General features: G+C 41.1%; 1 protein-coding gene across 1 annotated transcript; it reads left to right on the forward strand.

Moving 5' to 3' along the window:
* The first annotated feature begins 6730 nt into the window (after positions 1-6730).
* On the forward strand, positions 6731-11826 carry LOC140173684 (uncharacterized). Its single transcript, XM_072198197.1, has 3 exons — positions 6731-7063; positions 9437-9668; positions 11720-11826. Exons 1-3 carry the CDS (start codon positions 6731-6733, stop codon positions 11824-11826), a joined length of 672 nt encoding a protein of 223 aa, XP_072054298.1.
* The last annotated feature ends 315 nt before the right edge of the window (positions 11827-12141 follow it).

A 12141-nucleotide genomic window follows, 5' to 3' on the forward strand; every position in this document is an offset into this window, starting at 1 on the left:
CACGAAATAGTGGTGCATCAACCCCCATTGAGTACAGTTATTTATATATGTATGAATTGTGAATGATAAGAGAAAAAGCTATGCATAGACTTATGGGGATGCGCGATGGGGGACAGTCTAGGGTTTAGTAGCCGGACTTGTCGGGTTGGCTTGATAACCGAGAGATGAGACTCATCAGCCATAGGACAGGCATACATCATATACATATTGTTTGAATTGCTTGCCTGTGAATTATTTGGGATTGCCTACATGATAATAATCTACTGTTTGCTATAATTGTTATCTGTATTACCTCTGAATTACTTGTGTTTGTCTTGTGTGATTGTTTGTCTATGCGAATTTATTGGAGATGGAGGAACGAAGGAAAGAAAAGGGTAAAGATTAGTGTACAAGTTTAAGTTTAGTTAGATTTGAGAACCTTTAGATGACTACCCACTTATGGCTTCTGTTTTTAATTCGTTAAGCTTTATATCTGAGTGTTGGCATTCTAGGATTGCCTCTGGCATTTCCATGACCTTATATCTTATGTGTGTGGCACCTTTACCATGCTGAGAACCTCCGGTTCTCGTTCCATACTGTGTTGTTGTTTTTCAGATGCAGGTCGAGAGGCACTATGCTAGTCGTCTGGACTTCTGAAGCGGAGTGGTTTCTGGGTTTCAGTTTGCTATATAGTTTATGTTTATATGTACTCAACTTTCTCTCCATATAACTTGTTTATTTTGTTCCTCTTAGAGGCTTATGAAGAGCTAAGGTTTTACCTATGTATTTTGGGTTTTGGGGCATGTATATATGTATGTATATATTCTTCGGCCATCCTTGGCTTTGCAGGCTGAGTTAGGAGCTAGTTACTTTGTATCATTGACTCTTTACTCCTACTTTCTGTTTAGGTATACTTATGAACTCTAGTTTCTTCACACACAATTTATTCGTATCTTTTAGCGTTGCACTTTTTATTTTGTGATTTTGTTTTACCCGTTTTTCAAGACTCCTCGTATATTACTCCTTTTCACTACTATTATATATAAACTTTACTTTTTGAGGTCGTAATACCACACCACCTTTGTTTTACGGCTTAAGCGTAAAGCTTAGTGTGGTAGGGTGTTACATTATGGTATCAGAGCAGCTCATTCCTATAGAGCCTAAGGGACAGACTGACTATACTTCTATGCATTCTCTGTATATGTGTCTATGTGCTATTAGGATATCTGACTGATATATATAGCATAAACGTTCATGAGCATGCATTTGAGACTTGAAGTACTAGACTTGCGATATTGAGACTGATCAACTTGATATCACTTGTTTGGTGTGCATAGGAACCAGATGTCGACTCCCAGACGCAGTCGCAGGCGAGGCAGAGGTAGGTTAGGCAATGCAACTCCTGAGCTGATAGGGAATAACCCTAGCCCTATAGACTTCATGAATGCCCTGGAAACATGGCTGCGGCCATGCAAGCGATAGTTAAAGCATTGGGGAATCAAATGAACAACAAAAATAATGGATATAATGGCGAAGAAGTCCCTATGACACTTGCCTCTTTTCTGAAGGTTCACCCTCCAACCTTCAGAGGGACCTCAAATCCCACTAATGCAGACAACTGGATTCAAGCTATGGAGCGGGCACTACAGGCTCAGCAGGTTCCTAAGGAGCAATGGGTTACATTTGGAACTTATCAGCTGCAGGGTGAGGTCCAAGACTGGTGGCGGGGAACACGGCGTATCTTGCAGCCAGATGGTGTTGTGATCTATTGGGAGGTGTTCCGGACAGAATTCTATAAGAAGTATTTGCCCACTTCAGCTAGGAATGTTAAGGAACTTGAATTACTACAGCTGAAATAAGGCCAGATGACTGTTACAGAGTACATAAATAGGTTTGAGAAATTCTACCACTTTTCCCGAATATGTCAAGGAACGCCTGAAGATTTTTCTGACTGGAAATGCATCAAGTATGAGGGAGGCTTTCGGAGCAATATTCTGAGTTTTGTTGCACCAATGGAAATCAGAGTCTTTTTCGAGCTCGTAAATAAGAGCCGAGTGGCGGAAGAATGTGTGAGGAAGGCCGCAGTGAAAAAGGGAAGTCAGCAGATGCCATTTCAGAGAATTCAGGGAAGAAATTTTACACTAAGAGGAAGGAAATTTAAGCGTGCGGGTTATGCTCAATAGCAGAATCAGGGTAACTTCAAAAGGCTGAATATTAGTGCTACTCAAGGAAGAAGGCATGGGAAGCAGGCACAGCAGGATGTGAGTTGTCAGAAGTGCGGAAAGCACCATCCAGGAGTCCCGTGCAGAGTAAGACTTGGAATGTGCTTCTTTTGTAGGCAACCCAGGCATATGGCATGGAATTGTCTAGAAAATAAGAAGTATGAGACTGGTAGAATGCAGCAGCCGGGGAGAGTGTACACCACTTCTACAGCAGGTGTTAAGGGATTTGAGACCTTGATCAGAGGTAACTGTGAAATAGCTGGTAGAGTTTTAAATGCTTTATTTGATTCGGTAGCAACACATTCATTCATTACATTTGATAAGGCTAATGAATTAGGGTTGAGAATAGTGGTCTTGGGGTACGACTTAAGGGTGCATAATGCTACCCATGAAGCTATTGTGACTAGGTTAGGATGTCCACAAGTTCCATTCCGAGTCAAACAGTGTGAATTTTTGCATGATTTGATTTGTCTATCGATGACTGGTCTTGATCTCATTTTGGGAATGGAATTGTTATTAAAAAATCATGTTTTGCTTGACTGTTCTGAAAAATCAGTGTGTTTCATTCCGAAGGATACAGAAGGGCTGGTTGTGGCGAATAGCTACTATTTGAACTCTATGATAGTGAATTGTTCTAGTTATGAATGTTAGAGTATTTTGTTATTAACTGCGGGAGTTTCGGGTGATGATCAAAGCTTGGAGAAGATTTCGGTTGTTTGTGAGTTCCCTGAGGTGTTTTCGGATGACATTGATAAATGTCCACCTAACCAAGAGGTTGAGTTCGCCATTGAGTTAGTGCCTGTAGATGGCCCAATCTCGAGAGCTCCTTATAGGATGTCACCTCTTGAGATGGCTGAGCTTAAAGCTCAGTTGGAGGATCTGTTGGGTAAGCGCTTCATTCGACCGAGTGTTTCTCCGTGGGAAGCGCCAGTATTACTGGTAAAGAAGAAGGATGGAAGTATGTGTCTATGTGTTGATTATCGGCAGTTGAACAAAGTCACTGTGAAGAATAAATATTTGTTACCAAGGATCGACGATTTGATGGACCAATGACAAGGAGCCGGCGTGTTTTCTAAGATTGACTTGCAATATGGGTATCATCAGATAAGGGTTAGAGGTGAGGATATTCTGAAGACTGCTTTTTGGATGCGGTATGGTCATTATGAATACAGAGTTATGTCTTTCGGGTTAACCAACGCTCTGGCAATATTAATGGACTACATGAATAGGATTTTCCGTCCGTACCTAGATAAGTTGATTGTCGTCTTCATTGATGACATTCTTATTTACTCCAAGATAGAGGAAGAGCATGCAGATCACTTACAGATTGTGCTGTAAATCTTGAAAGATAAGAAATTGTATGCCAAATTGTCTAAATGCAAGTTCTGGAAGCACGAAGTGAAGTTTCTTGGCCATGTGGTCAGTAAACAAGGAATTGCAGTAGATCCTTCTAAGGTTGAGGCGGTAATGAATTGGGAGCAACCAACTTCGATAATGGAGATTAGAAGTTTCCTAGGTTTGGCGGGTTATTATCGGAGGTTCATTAAAGAATTCTCACAGCTAGCCTTATCTTTAACCAAGTTGAATAGGAAGGATGCGCCTTTTGTTTGGACTCCTAAGTGCGAGGAACACTTTCAAGTATTGAAACAGAGATTGACTACTGCACCCGTGTTAGTTTTTCTTGAGCCGAGTGAACTGTTTAAGGGGTATTGTGGCGCATCACTAAAAGGTCTGGGGTGCGTGCTGATGTAGCACCGAAAGGTCGTGGCATATGCCTCACGGCAATTAAGGCCACATGAGATTAATTATCCAACTCATGACTTAGAACTTGCCACCGTTGTGTTTGCTCTAAAGATTTGGAGACATTATCTTTACGGTGTTAAGTTTCAAGTTTACTCAGATCACAAAAGTTTAAAGTACCTCTTTGAGCAGAAAGAGTTGAATATGTGTCAGAGGAGGTGGATGGAGCTCCTGAAAGACTATGATTTTGAGTTGAACTACCATATTGGAAAAGCGAATGTTGTTGCAGATGCCTTGAGTCAAAAATCTCTAAGTACTGCTTGGATGATGCAGGGAGAGGAAGAGTTGCTAAAAGCTTCCAAGTTTTGAAACTGGGAGTTAGAAAAGAGTCTGGACTATGTGTCTAAGCCAGCTACAGATTTCAAGTGATCTTAAGGCCGAACTCCTGAAAGCTCATCAAGATGATAAAGAGTTGTATAAGGTATTGCAAGAAATTGAGAAAGGAAAGTGGTGGAGAGTGTCGAAGGATAAAGATGGATTATGGAGGTTTAAGGATCAAATTATTGTGCCAACGTCGAAAGCTTACGGCAGGATATCTTGAAGGAGGCCTATAAGAGCGGGTTTTTAATCCACCCACGAAGCACTAAAATATACCAAGATCTGAAAGCGATATTCTGGTGGCCAGGAATGAAAAACGATGGGGCATTGCACGTTTCCAAGTGCCTAACTTGTTAGAAGGTTAAGATTGAGCATCAGCAACCATCTGAAACCCTTCAGCCTTTAGAGGTTCCGCAATGGAAGTGGAAAAGTATTGCAATGGACTTCGTGTTGGGCATACCTAGAACCCAGACTGGTTATGACACTATTTGGGTGATTGTGGATAGACTGACAAATTTGGCTCACTTTTTCCCCATTCGAATAATTTGCACGATGGAGGAGTGAGCAGATATTTTATACACTTTTTGGCATTGTTTTCATGTAGTTTTTAGTATCTTTATTTTTATCATATTTTCATAGGTTTTAGTGTTAAATTCACATTTTTGGATTCTACTATGAGTTTGTGTGTTTTTATGCAATTTCGGATATTTTCTGGCAGAAATTGAGGAGCAGGAGCAAAAGTCTATTTAAGAGGCATAGGAAGTGCTACAGATGCTGTCCAGATCTGACCTCTTCACATGCAGAAGAGCTTTTTTGGAGGTACAGAAATTGAAATGGAGCGTTCTCAACGGCTATGGAAAGTTGACTTCCAGAACATTCCAGCAATGTATAATAGTACATACTTTGCTTCAGAATAAAATGCCCAAAATTGGCGTCCAATGCCAGCCTCCTGCCTCAAAACAGGCGTCCAGCGCCCAAAGGAGGAGACCAGTGTCCAAACGCTCAAAGAGGACCCCCTAGCCAGTGTTCAACACCCTAGAGGCCTTCTAGCACGTGGATCTTATTAAAGCTCAGCCCAAACACTCACCAAGTGGGCTCCAGAAGTGAATTTTAGCACTAAAAAGACTGTTTTACCCTTTTCATGTAATCCTTAGTCATTAGTTCAATATTTAAAGGATTAGATTTAAACTATTCGAACAACATCTAACCTTTTACCATAGTTTCAAATTCATTATTGTATTTTCTATTCGTATGAGTTTCTAAACCTCCTAGGTTAAGGGGAGGAGCCCTGCTGAGTTTCATGGATTAATAAAAGTACTACTGTTTCTCTTCAATCTGTGTTTGATTCAATTCTAAGATGTATCTTCATTCTTCAACTTGATGAATGGGATGAGTGACAATCATCTTCATTCTTCATACTAAGACCGCGTGCCAAACAACCACCCATGTTCTTCTTGGGTTCGTGTGAATACGTGACTGGAAATCATCGAACCGCCAGCTTGATTATACATCTCTTAGACAGCTAATCCATGACTTCGTTGGGGACTTCTCGAGACACCAGTTCAGCCGAGGTATGGGGAGATTAGGGTCTCTGTGGTAGAGGCTAGAACTTAAAGGCGCAGCATTCTCTGATCTGGAAGATTTGACCTTGTCTATGGTGTTTTGAGTAGGATCAATAAGGAGAATGGACTGCAGGAGCTTCACCCTCAATCAGAATGGATCCGCATTAACCCTAGGGTTCAGATCTAGAGGAGATTGGTGACCGCAGCCGTTCGGCATTGATCACATATAGCCTATCATAGAGGAAATCACTCACAATTGAAGAAGACAGTAATACCATAATTAATCCACAAGGGCAAAGCATCTGCATGCCTTAACCATCTTCTTATCCTTGTTTATAATCAAACCTTGTAATTCCATTTTTCATTCCTTTTATGCTTTCAACCAAATCCAACAAATCTGCTATTCACCTAACTAAGATCTACAAGATAACCATAGCTTGCTTCAAACTGAAATCCTCGTGGGATCGACCCTGACTTGCTTAGGTATTACTCGGACGACCTAGTGCACTTGCTGGTTCAGCTGTATAAAGCATGGGGATTTGTGCACCAAGGAGTTGGCTCGGACGTATATTAAAGAGATTGTAAGGTTGCATGGCGTGCCTTCCACCATTATATCCAACAGAGATCCTCGATTCACATCAAGGTTCTGGGGAGTCTTTCAGTGTGCATTTGGGACTCAGTTAAGCTTAAGCACTGCGTATCACCCTCAAATAGATGGGCAGTCAGAGAGAACAATCCAATCCTTAGAGGATATACTGAAACTTGTGTTTTAGCCCAGCGATGAACTGGGATTGATATATGCCTCTGGTGGAATTCGCATATAAAAATAGTTACCATGCGAGCATCGGAATGGCCACGTATAAGGCTTTGTATGGGAGGAAATGTCAGTCTCCGATGTGCTGGTATGAAGCTAGAGAGAAGAGCTTGCTAGGACCTGAAATGATAGCAGAAACCATAAAACAGATAAAGAATATCAGAAGTCGAATGCTTATAGTTCAAAGCCGCCAAAAGAGTTATGCTGATCAAAGGCGAAAGCCTTTAGAATTTGAGGAAGGAGATCATGTGTTCTTGAGGGTCATTACTACAACCGATGTCGGCAGGGCCATTAAAACTAAGAAACTGAATCCCCGTTACATCAGACTATTTGAAATTCTGAAGAGAATTGGACCGGTGGCTTATCGGGTTGCCTTGTGATGACTTACATCATCTACCCTTTTTCTTGCATAAAAAGGACTATAAAAGAGGCATAATCCCATTTGATCATTGCATTTCATGCCTTAATTGATGAATATCATTGTACATTGCTTTGAAATGAGTTTGTGTTGAATTTCAGGTGGAAAAGACATCAAAAATGGGAAAGAAAACAACAAAACAAGTGGGGCGTGTGAAGTAGGCGTGCCACTTGGAACAAAGAACACAAAAATGTATTGGCGTGACATGCCATAAGCTAGGGGTGGCATGCTGGTACAACATTCCAGAGAGCAACAATGAAGACCATCAAAGGGGCGTGGCAAAGGGGCGTGGCACGCCAGAAGCTCGACGTGGCACGCCAATTCATTACCTAGAAGAATCATCACTAGGGCGTGCCACTTTGTATGGAAGGCGTGGCATGCCAGCTCCAGAGTTCACATGGGCATGCTACTTGAGGATCAAGGCGTGGCACGCCAAGCCTAAAAGACCCACAATTGAATGGGTGTGCCACTTGAGCAACAAGGCATGGCACGCTGGTACAAAAGTCCAGAGAAGGGGCTTAAGGCAAATGAAGTCTGGGTGTGTCACGTGAGCAACCAGGCATGGCATGCCAATGAACAAGAATACAATGCAAAAAGCTGGCCGTGCCACTTGGTATCGAAGACGTGGCACACCAGCTCAATAAGTCATACTAAGGTGTGCCACTTGAGTGATGAGGCGTGGCACGCCAGCACTTAAGGAGGCCAAACAAAGCTGGGCATGCCACATGGTATCGAAGGCGTGGCACGCCAGCTCAATCATTCCACTTTGGTGTGCCACTTGAACATCCAGGCGTGGCACGCCAACCTTTGGGACCAAGGCAAATGAAGGGCGTGACACGCCAGTCTCATGGCATGGCACGTTGGTAGTGTTTTTCAGAGGAGGAAATAAAGGGCCAATGAACTTGGGCGTGCCACTTGGATGATGAGGCGTGGCACGCCACCAAGAGGGTGAAGCTTTAAGAGGGGCGTGGCATGCCAGACCCTGGGCGTGCCACGCTGGTACAAATTTCCAGAAGCATGGAGATGAGGAAGATGACCTTGGGTGTGCCACTTGGTGTCGAAGGCATGGCATGCCAGGTTACTTGGGCCAATTAAAATGTCCTGGGCGTGCCACTTTGGCTCGAAGGCGTGGCACGCCAGGGAAGAAATAGAGGAATCGTGACACGCCAAAGAAGCGCCAGTCACACGCCAGCTGGAAGATCACGTTTGTTGAGTTTCTTTTCCCTCCAAATTGTAATTTTCTTTTCACTTTTGTAATTTCCTTTATTTCTAGATCTAGAAGTAGTATAAATACCCTTGGAAGTATTAGAAAAAGGGGGTTAACAAGTCACAGAGATCACTATCTCAAGAGATTGTAGAGTTTTAGTTTTCAATTCACTTTTCACTTTTCACACTTCATCTCTTCCATCTTTTGTACTTTCTTTCTGAGATATGAGTAGCTAAATTCCCTCTCATTGAGAGAAGGAGCTCTGTTGTACTTGATGGATTAATGATAGTGAATTTCTTCTTCTCTTTATCTTCTCTTTGATTTGCTAGAAGGAATTTCGATTTTCATGCTTAGTGTTCAATTAACTTGGAAAAGAGATTGAATGCAAAATGGGTTTCATGGGAACCTTGGAAAAGGAAACATGAAACCATGCTAGAAATCCCTTCTCACACTTGAGTAGAATCTGGGTTTTGGTGTTTGGATATGGTAACATACAATCCTCCCTCTACTTGGATCTATGATGATGTGTGGTATAATCAGGGACCAAGCATATCTTTCTTCATGAGCAACTAGACCAAGAAATTGGCTATTGATCAAGATCTGAGAGATTGAGTCACCAAGGGATTGGGGCTCAATCAATCATGATTGCCAAGAGGTCAATGAGTTGCATGATTGAAGAGGATATGAGCTGGATTCAATCCAAAGAGACAATATCTCCTGATCTCAATGAATTCCCCCATTCTTATCTCTTCCATTCTTTTATAGCTTTTATTTACATTCTGCAAATTCTCATTCCCCTTTACATTCCTGCTATTTCCATTTCTGCACTTTATTGCTTTCCTTTATTCTTTTTCCATTTATGTTTCTGCCATTTATAATTCTGCACTTACAACTTACTCTGTTAAGCTTGACTAATTCACCAATTAATTAAAATTGTTCAAATCTACCAATCTCTATGGATACGATCCCACTCCACTGTGGGTTAATACTTGACGATAATTTTGGTGCGCTTGCCAAGAGCGGATTCATCAATATTATTGGGAAGGGAGTGAATCTCAGACTCATCACCTTACTACCGCACTTTTCAACCTGCATGACATGTTTCATGTGTCACAGCTTCGTAAATACATTCCTGATGCAAGTCACGTTCTGGAGCCCGAATCAGTTCAAGTGAGAGAAGACCTAACAATTCCCCTTATTTTGGTTAGAATCGATGACACTAGCATCAAGCGGTTACACGGGAAAGAAGTATCATTGGTAAAAGTAGCTTGGAGTCATGCTGGTATTGAAGAACATACCAAGAAACTCAAATCTGATATGCGGAATGACTACCCACACCTCATTGCAAGTAATTAAATCTGAATTTTGGGGACAAAATTCTTAATTAAGTGGGTAGGATGTATACCCCCTTAAATTTCAAATAATTAACCAACAAACTAAATTTTAATAAAGGAAATTAGAAATGTAAATTCTATAGTAAAATATGATAGAATAAATTAAAATAAGAATTTTGACACTAATTTCAAAGAATTTGGCCCAAGATTGGGCTGAATGAGCCGAACCAGTCGAACCGGGCCCGTATTGGGCCCAAGCCCAACTTAACTCCCCTTAATCAAATGAGCACAGCTCATTCTCTTCCCCATTTGGCATACAAACACGCTGGGAAGCTCAGCATGAAGGGAGAGAGCATGTAACACTTTCAAACCCTCATTTAAATACTCAAATCACCATATATTTCCGCTCTGAGCTCCGATCGCCACACCGTTTGCGGCCACGCAACCGCGACATCGAGCTCTTCAAAGCCCAGTGATCAATTTTGTTAAGAAGCCTTGATTTCTATTTCAGCCTCTCATTCTCTTGAATTTTCAAAATTTTGGGATTTTAGTTATTGAGATTCGATGTCTTGATATTTAGGTTCAAACTAGCTTGAGGAACATGTGGGCTTTTGTTCAATCAAGACATATCCAAGTTGAGGAATCTTAAAATTCTCCAAATTCTTATCCTATGTGAGTTTGGATATTGAAATTGGGTATGTATGTGAAATTAGGCTGTGTATGTATAGTTTTGAGCTTTATTTTGTGGACATTGGAGGTTTGGTGGAGGTTAAATGACAATGCCTTGGTGATTTTGGACTTTTGGGCTTTTTTTACTTTAGTGGGTTGCCTCAGGAAATACGTGGAAATTAACCAAGGTATAGTTTAGGTTACACGAATTTAATATATAATGTTCTGTAAAAACTTACGCTAGATGACCATAGGATAGGTTGGAACGTATGAATATGTTTAATGCTTAGTGGTCTTTGTTGGATAAATTGATAAATAATGATTTGATGATGATGAGTGCATGTACATATGTTGATTGGGGGAAATGAAAACCTTTGTTGATGTATTTAAGAGGAGATGCATGATATTGTTGAATTGAAAAATGGTAGGATGTGGTACTGATAAAGATATATTATGTTGATGGTTGTAGATATGGTAAATTGAGTTGTAAAGGAAAAGGCGGTTTTGGCAATTAAATTGGTATGTTGTAGTTTTGAGTGTGAGCAGAGAAAGTGAAAATTGAGTTTGGCTTGTATGGAGAAATAGAGGTTTTGTATAAAATTGGTTTTTGGCCAAATTTTAGCGAGTTATAACTCGGGTTTCAGACCCCCAAATGGTTTCAAATCTATTTTATCTGAAAATTTGGTCCGTGAATTTTACGTCATTCGAAGAACAGAATGAAAATGATTTAAAACGAAAAAGTTATGCGCGTCGGAAGTTAGGCTTAAAATTGGGAATTCTGTAGCTTTTCAGACTTAGTTAATTTTTGCATAAACATACGCCCACGCGTACACGTGACCCACCGTACGTGTGACATGGGATTCCTACATACGCATACCCCTCATTCACATATGGTAGCTACTACCTCACGTGCATGCGTGCGCGAACGAGTCTATGCGTACGCTTAATGGGACAATTTCCACGCCCATGCGCACGTCTAGCCGACGCATACGCGTGACTTGGGGTTCATGCGTTCGTGAATTCCTCATATGCATCCATACGCTTCTGTAGCGTGCGCAAAATCAGGGCATGCGTACGGGTCATACTCCAAACGCGTACCACGCATACGCGTGACCCATGCGTACGTGTGGCCCTTATTTTTTGAAAAATTGGATTTTGTGCTTTTAAGCCTAATTTTAAACTTCTAAACCTCTATTTTCATTCTTTTAAACCTATATCATGGTAGTAAGCCTAGTACTAAGATGAAGCTATGAATTAGAGGTAACTTGGGAATGAAGTAAAGTTGAAAGAGTGGTGAATTATGTATCGAATGGAGTATATTTGGAGTATATATGGTACCATGATTTCAATGATAAGGCTATGCAGTGATTGCATGTTTAATGATATGGCTATGCAGTGATTGCATATGTTTATGAATGTGTATTGAATTATGTACTTGATTACCTGAGGTACCAGTTTTCCTGGGTAAAGTACCGTGGCTTGCCACCACGTGCTACAGGTTGAAACTTGATACTATTTTGACCCTACGCCGTAAGAGGTGACCGGGAACATATAAATTCCAGGAACATATAAACTTGATATTATAAGTTATTTATATATGTATGAATAGTGAATGATAAGAGAAAAAGCTATGCATAGACACATGGGAATGCGCGACGGGGGACAAACTAGGGTTTAGCAGCCGGACTTCTCAGGTTGGCTGGATAACCAATAGATGAGACTCATCAGCCATAGGACAGGCATACATCATGTGCATATTGTTTGAATTGCTTACCTGTGAATTATTTGGGATTGCCTACATGATAATAATATGATATT

The sequence above is a fragment of the Arachis hypogaea genome, chromosome 6 (assembly GCF_003086295.3).
Source record: "Arachis hypogaea cultivar Tifrunner chromosome 6, arahy.Tifrunner.gnm2.J5K5, whole genome shotgun sequence".
Classification (NCBI taxonomy): domain Eukaryota; kingdom Viridiplantae; phylum Streptophyta; class Magnoliopsida; order Fabales; family Fabaceae; genus Arachis; species Arachis hypogaea.

Excerpts from the sequence above, each read along its gene's own strand:
- LOC140173684 (XM_072198197.1), top strand. The coding sequence starts at position 6,731 with ATGGCCACGTATAAGGCTTTGTATGGGAGGAAATGTCAGTCTCCGATG. Across the intron at positions 7,064-9,436 it reads TTGGACCGGTGGCTTATCGG|CTTCGTAAATACATTCCTGA; the intron begins GTTGCCTTGTGA and ends CATGTGTCACAG. Across the intron at positions 9,669-11,719 it reads CTACCCACACCTCATTGCAA|TGATTGCATATGTTTATGAA; the intron begins GTAATTAAATCT and ends ATGGCTATGCAG.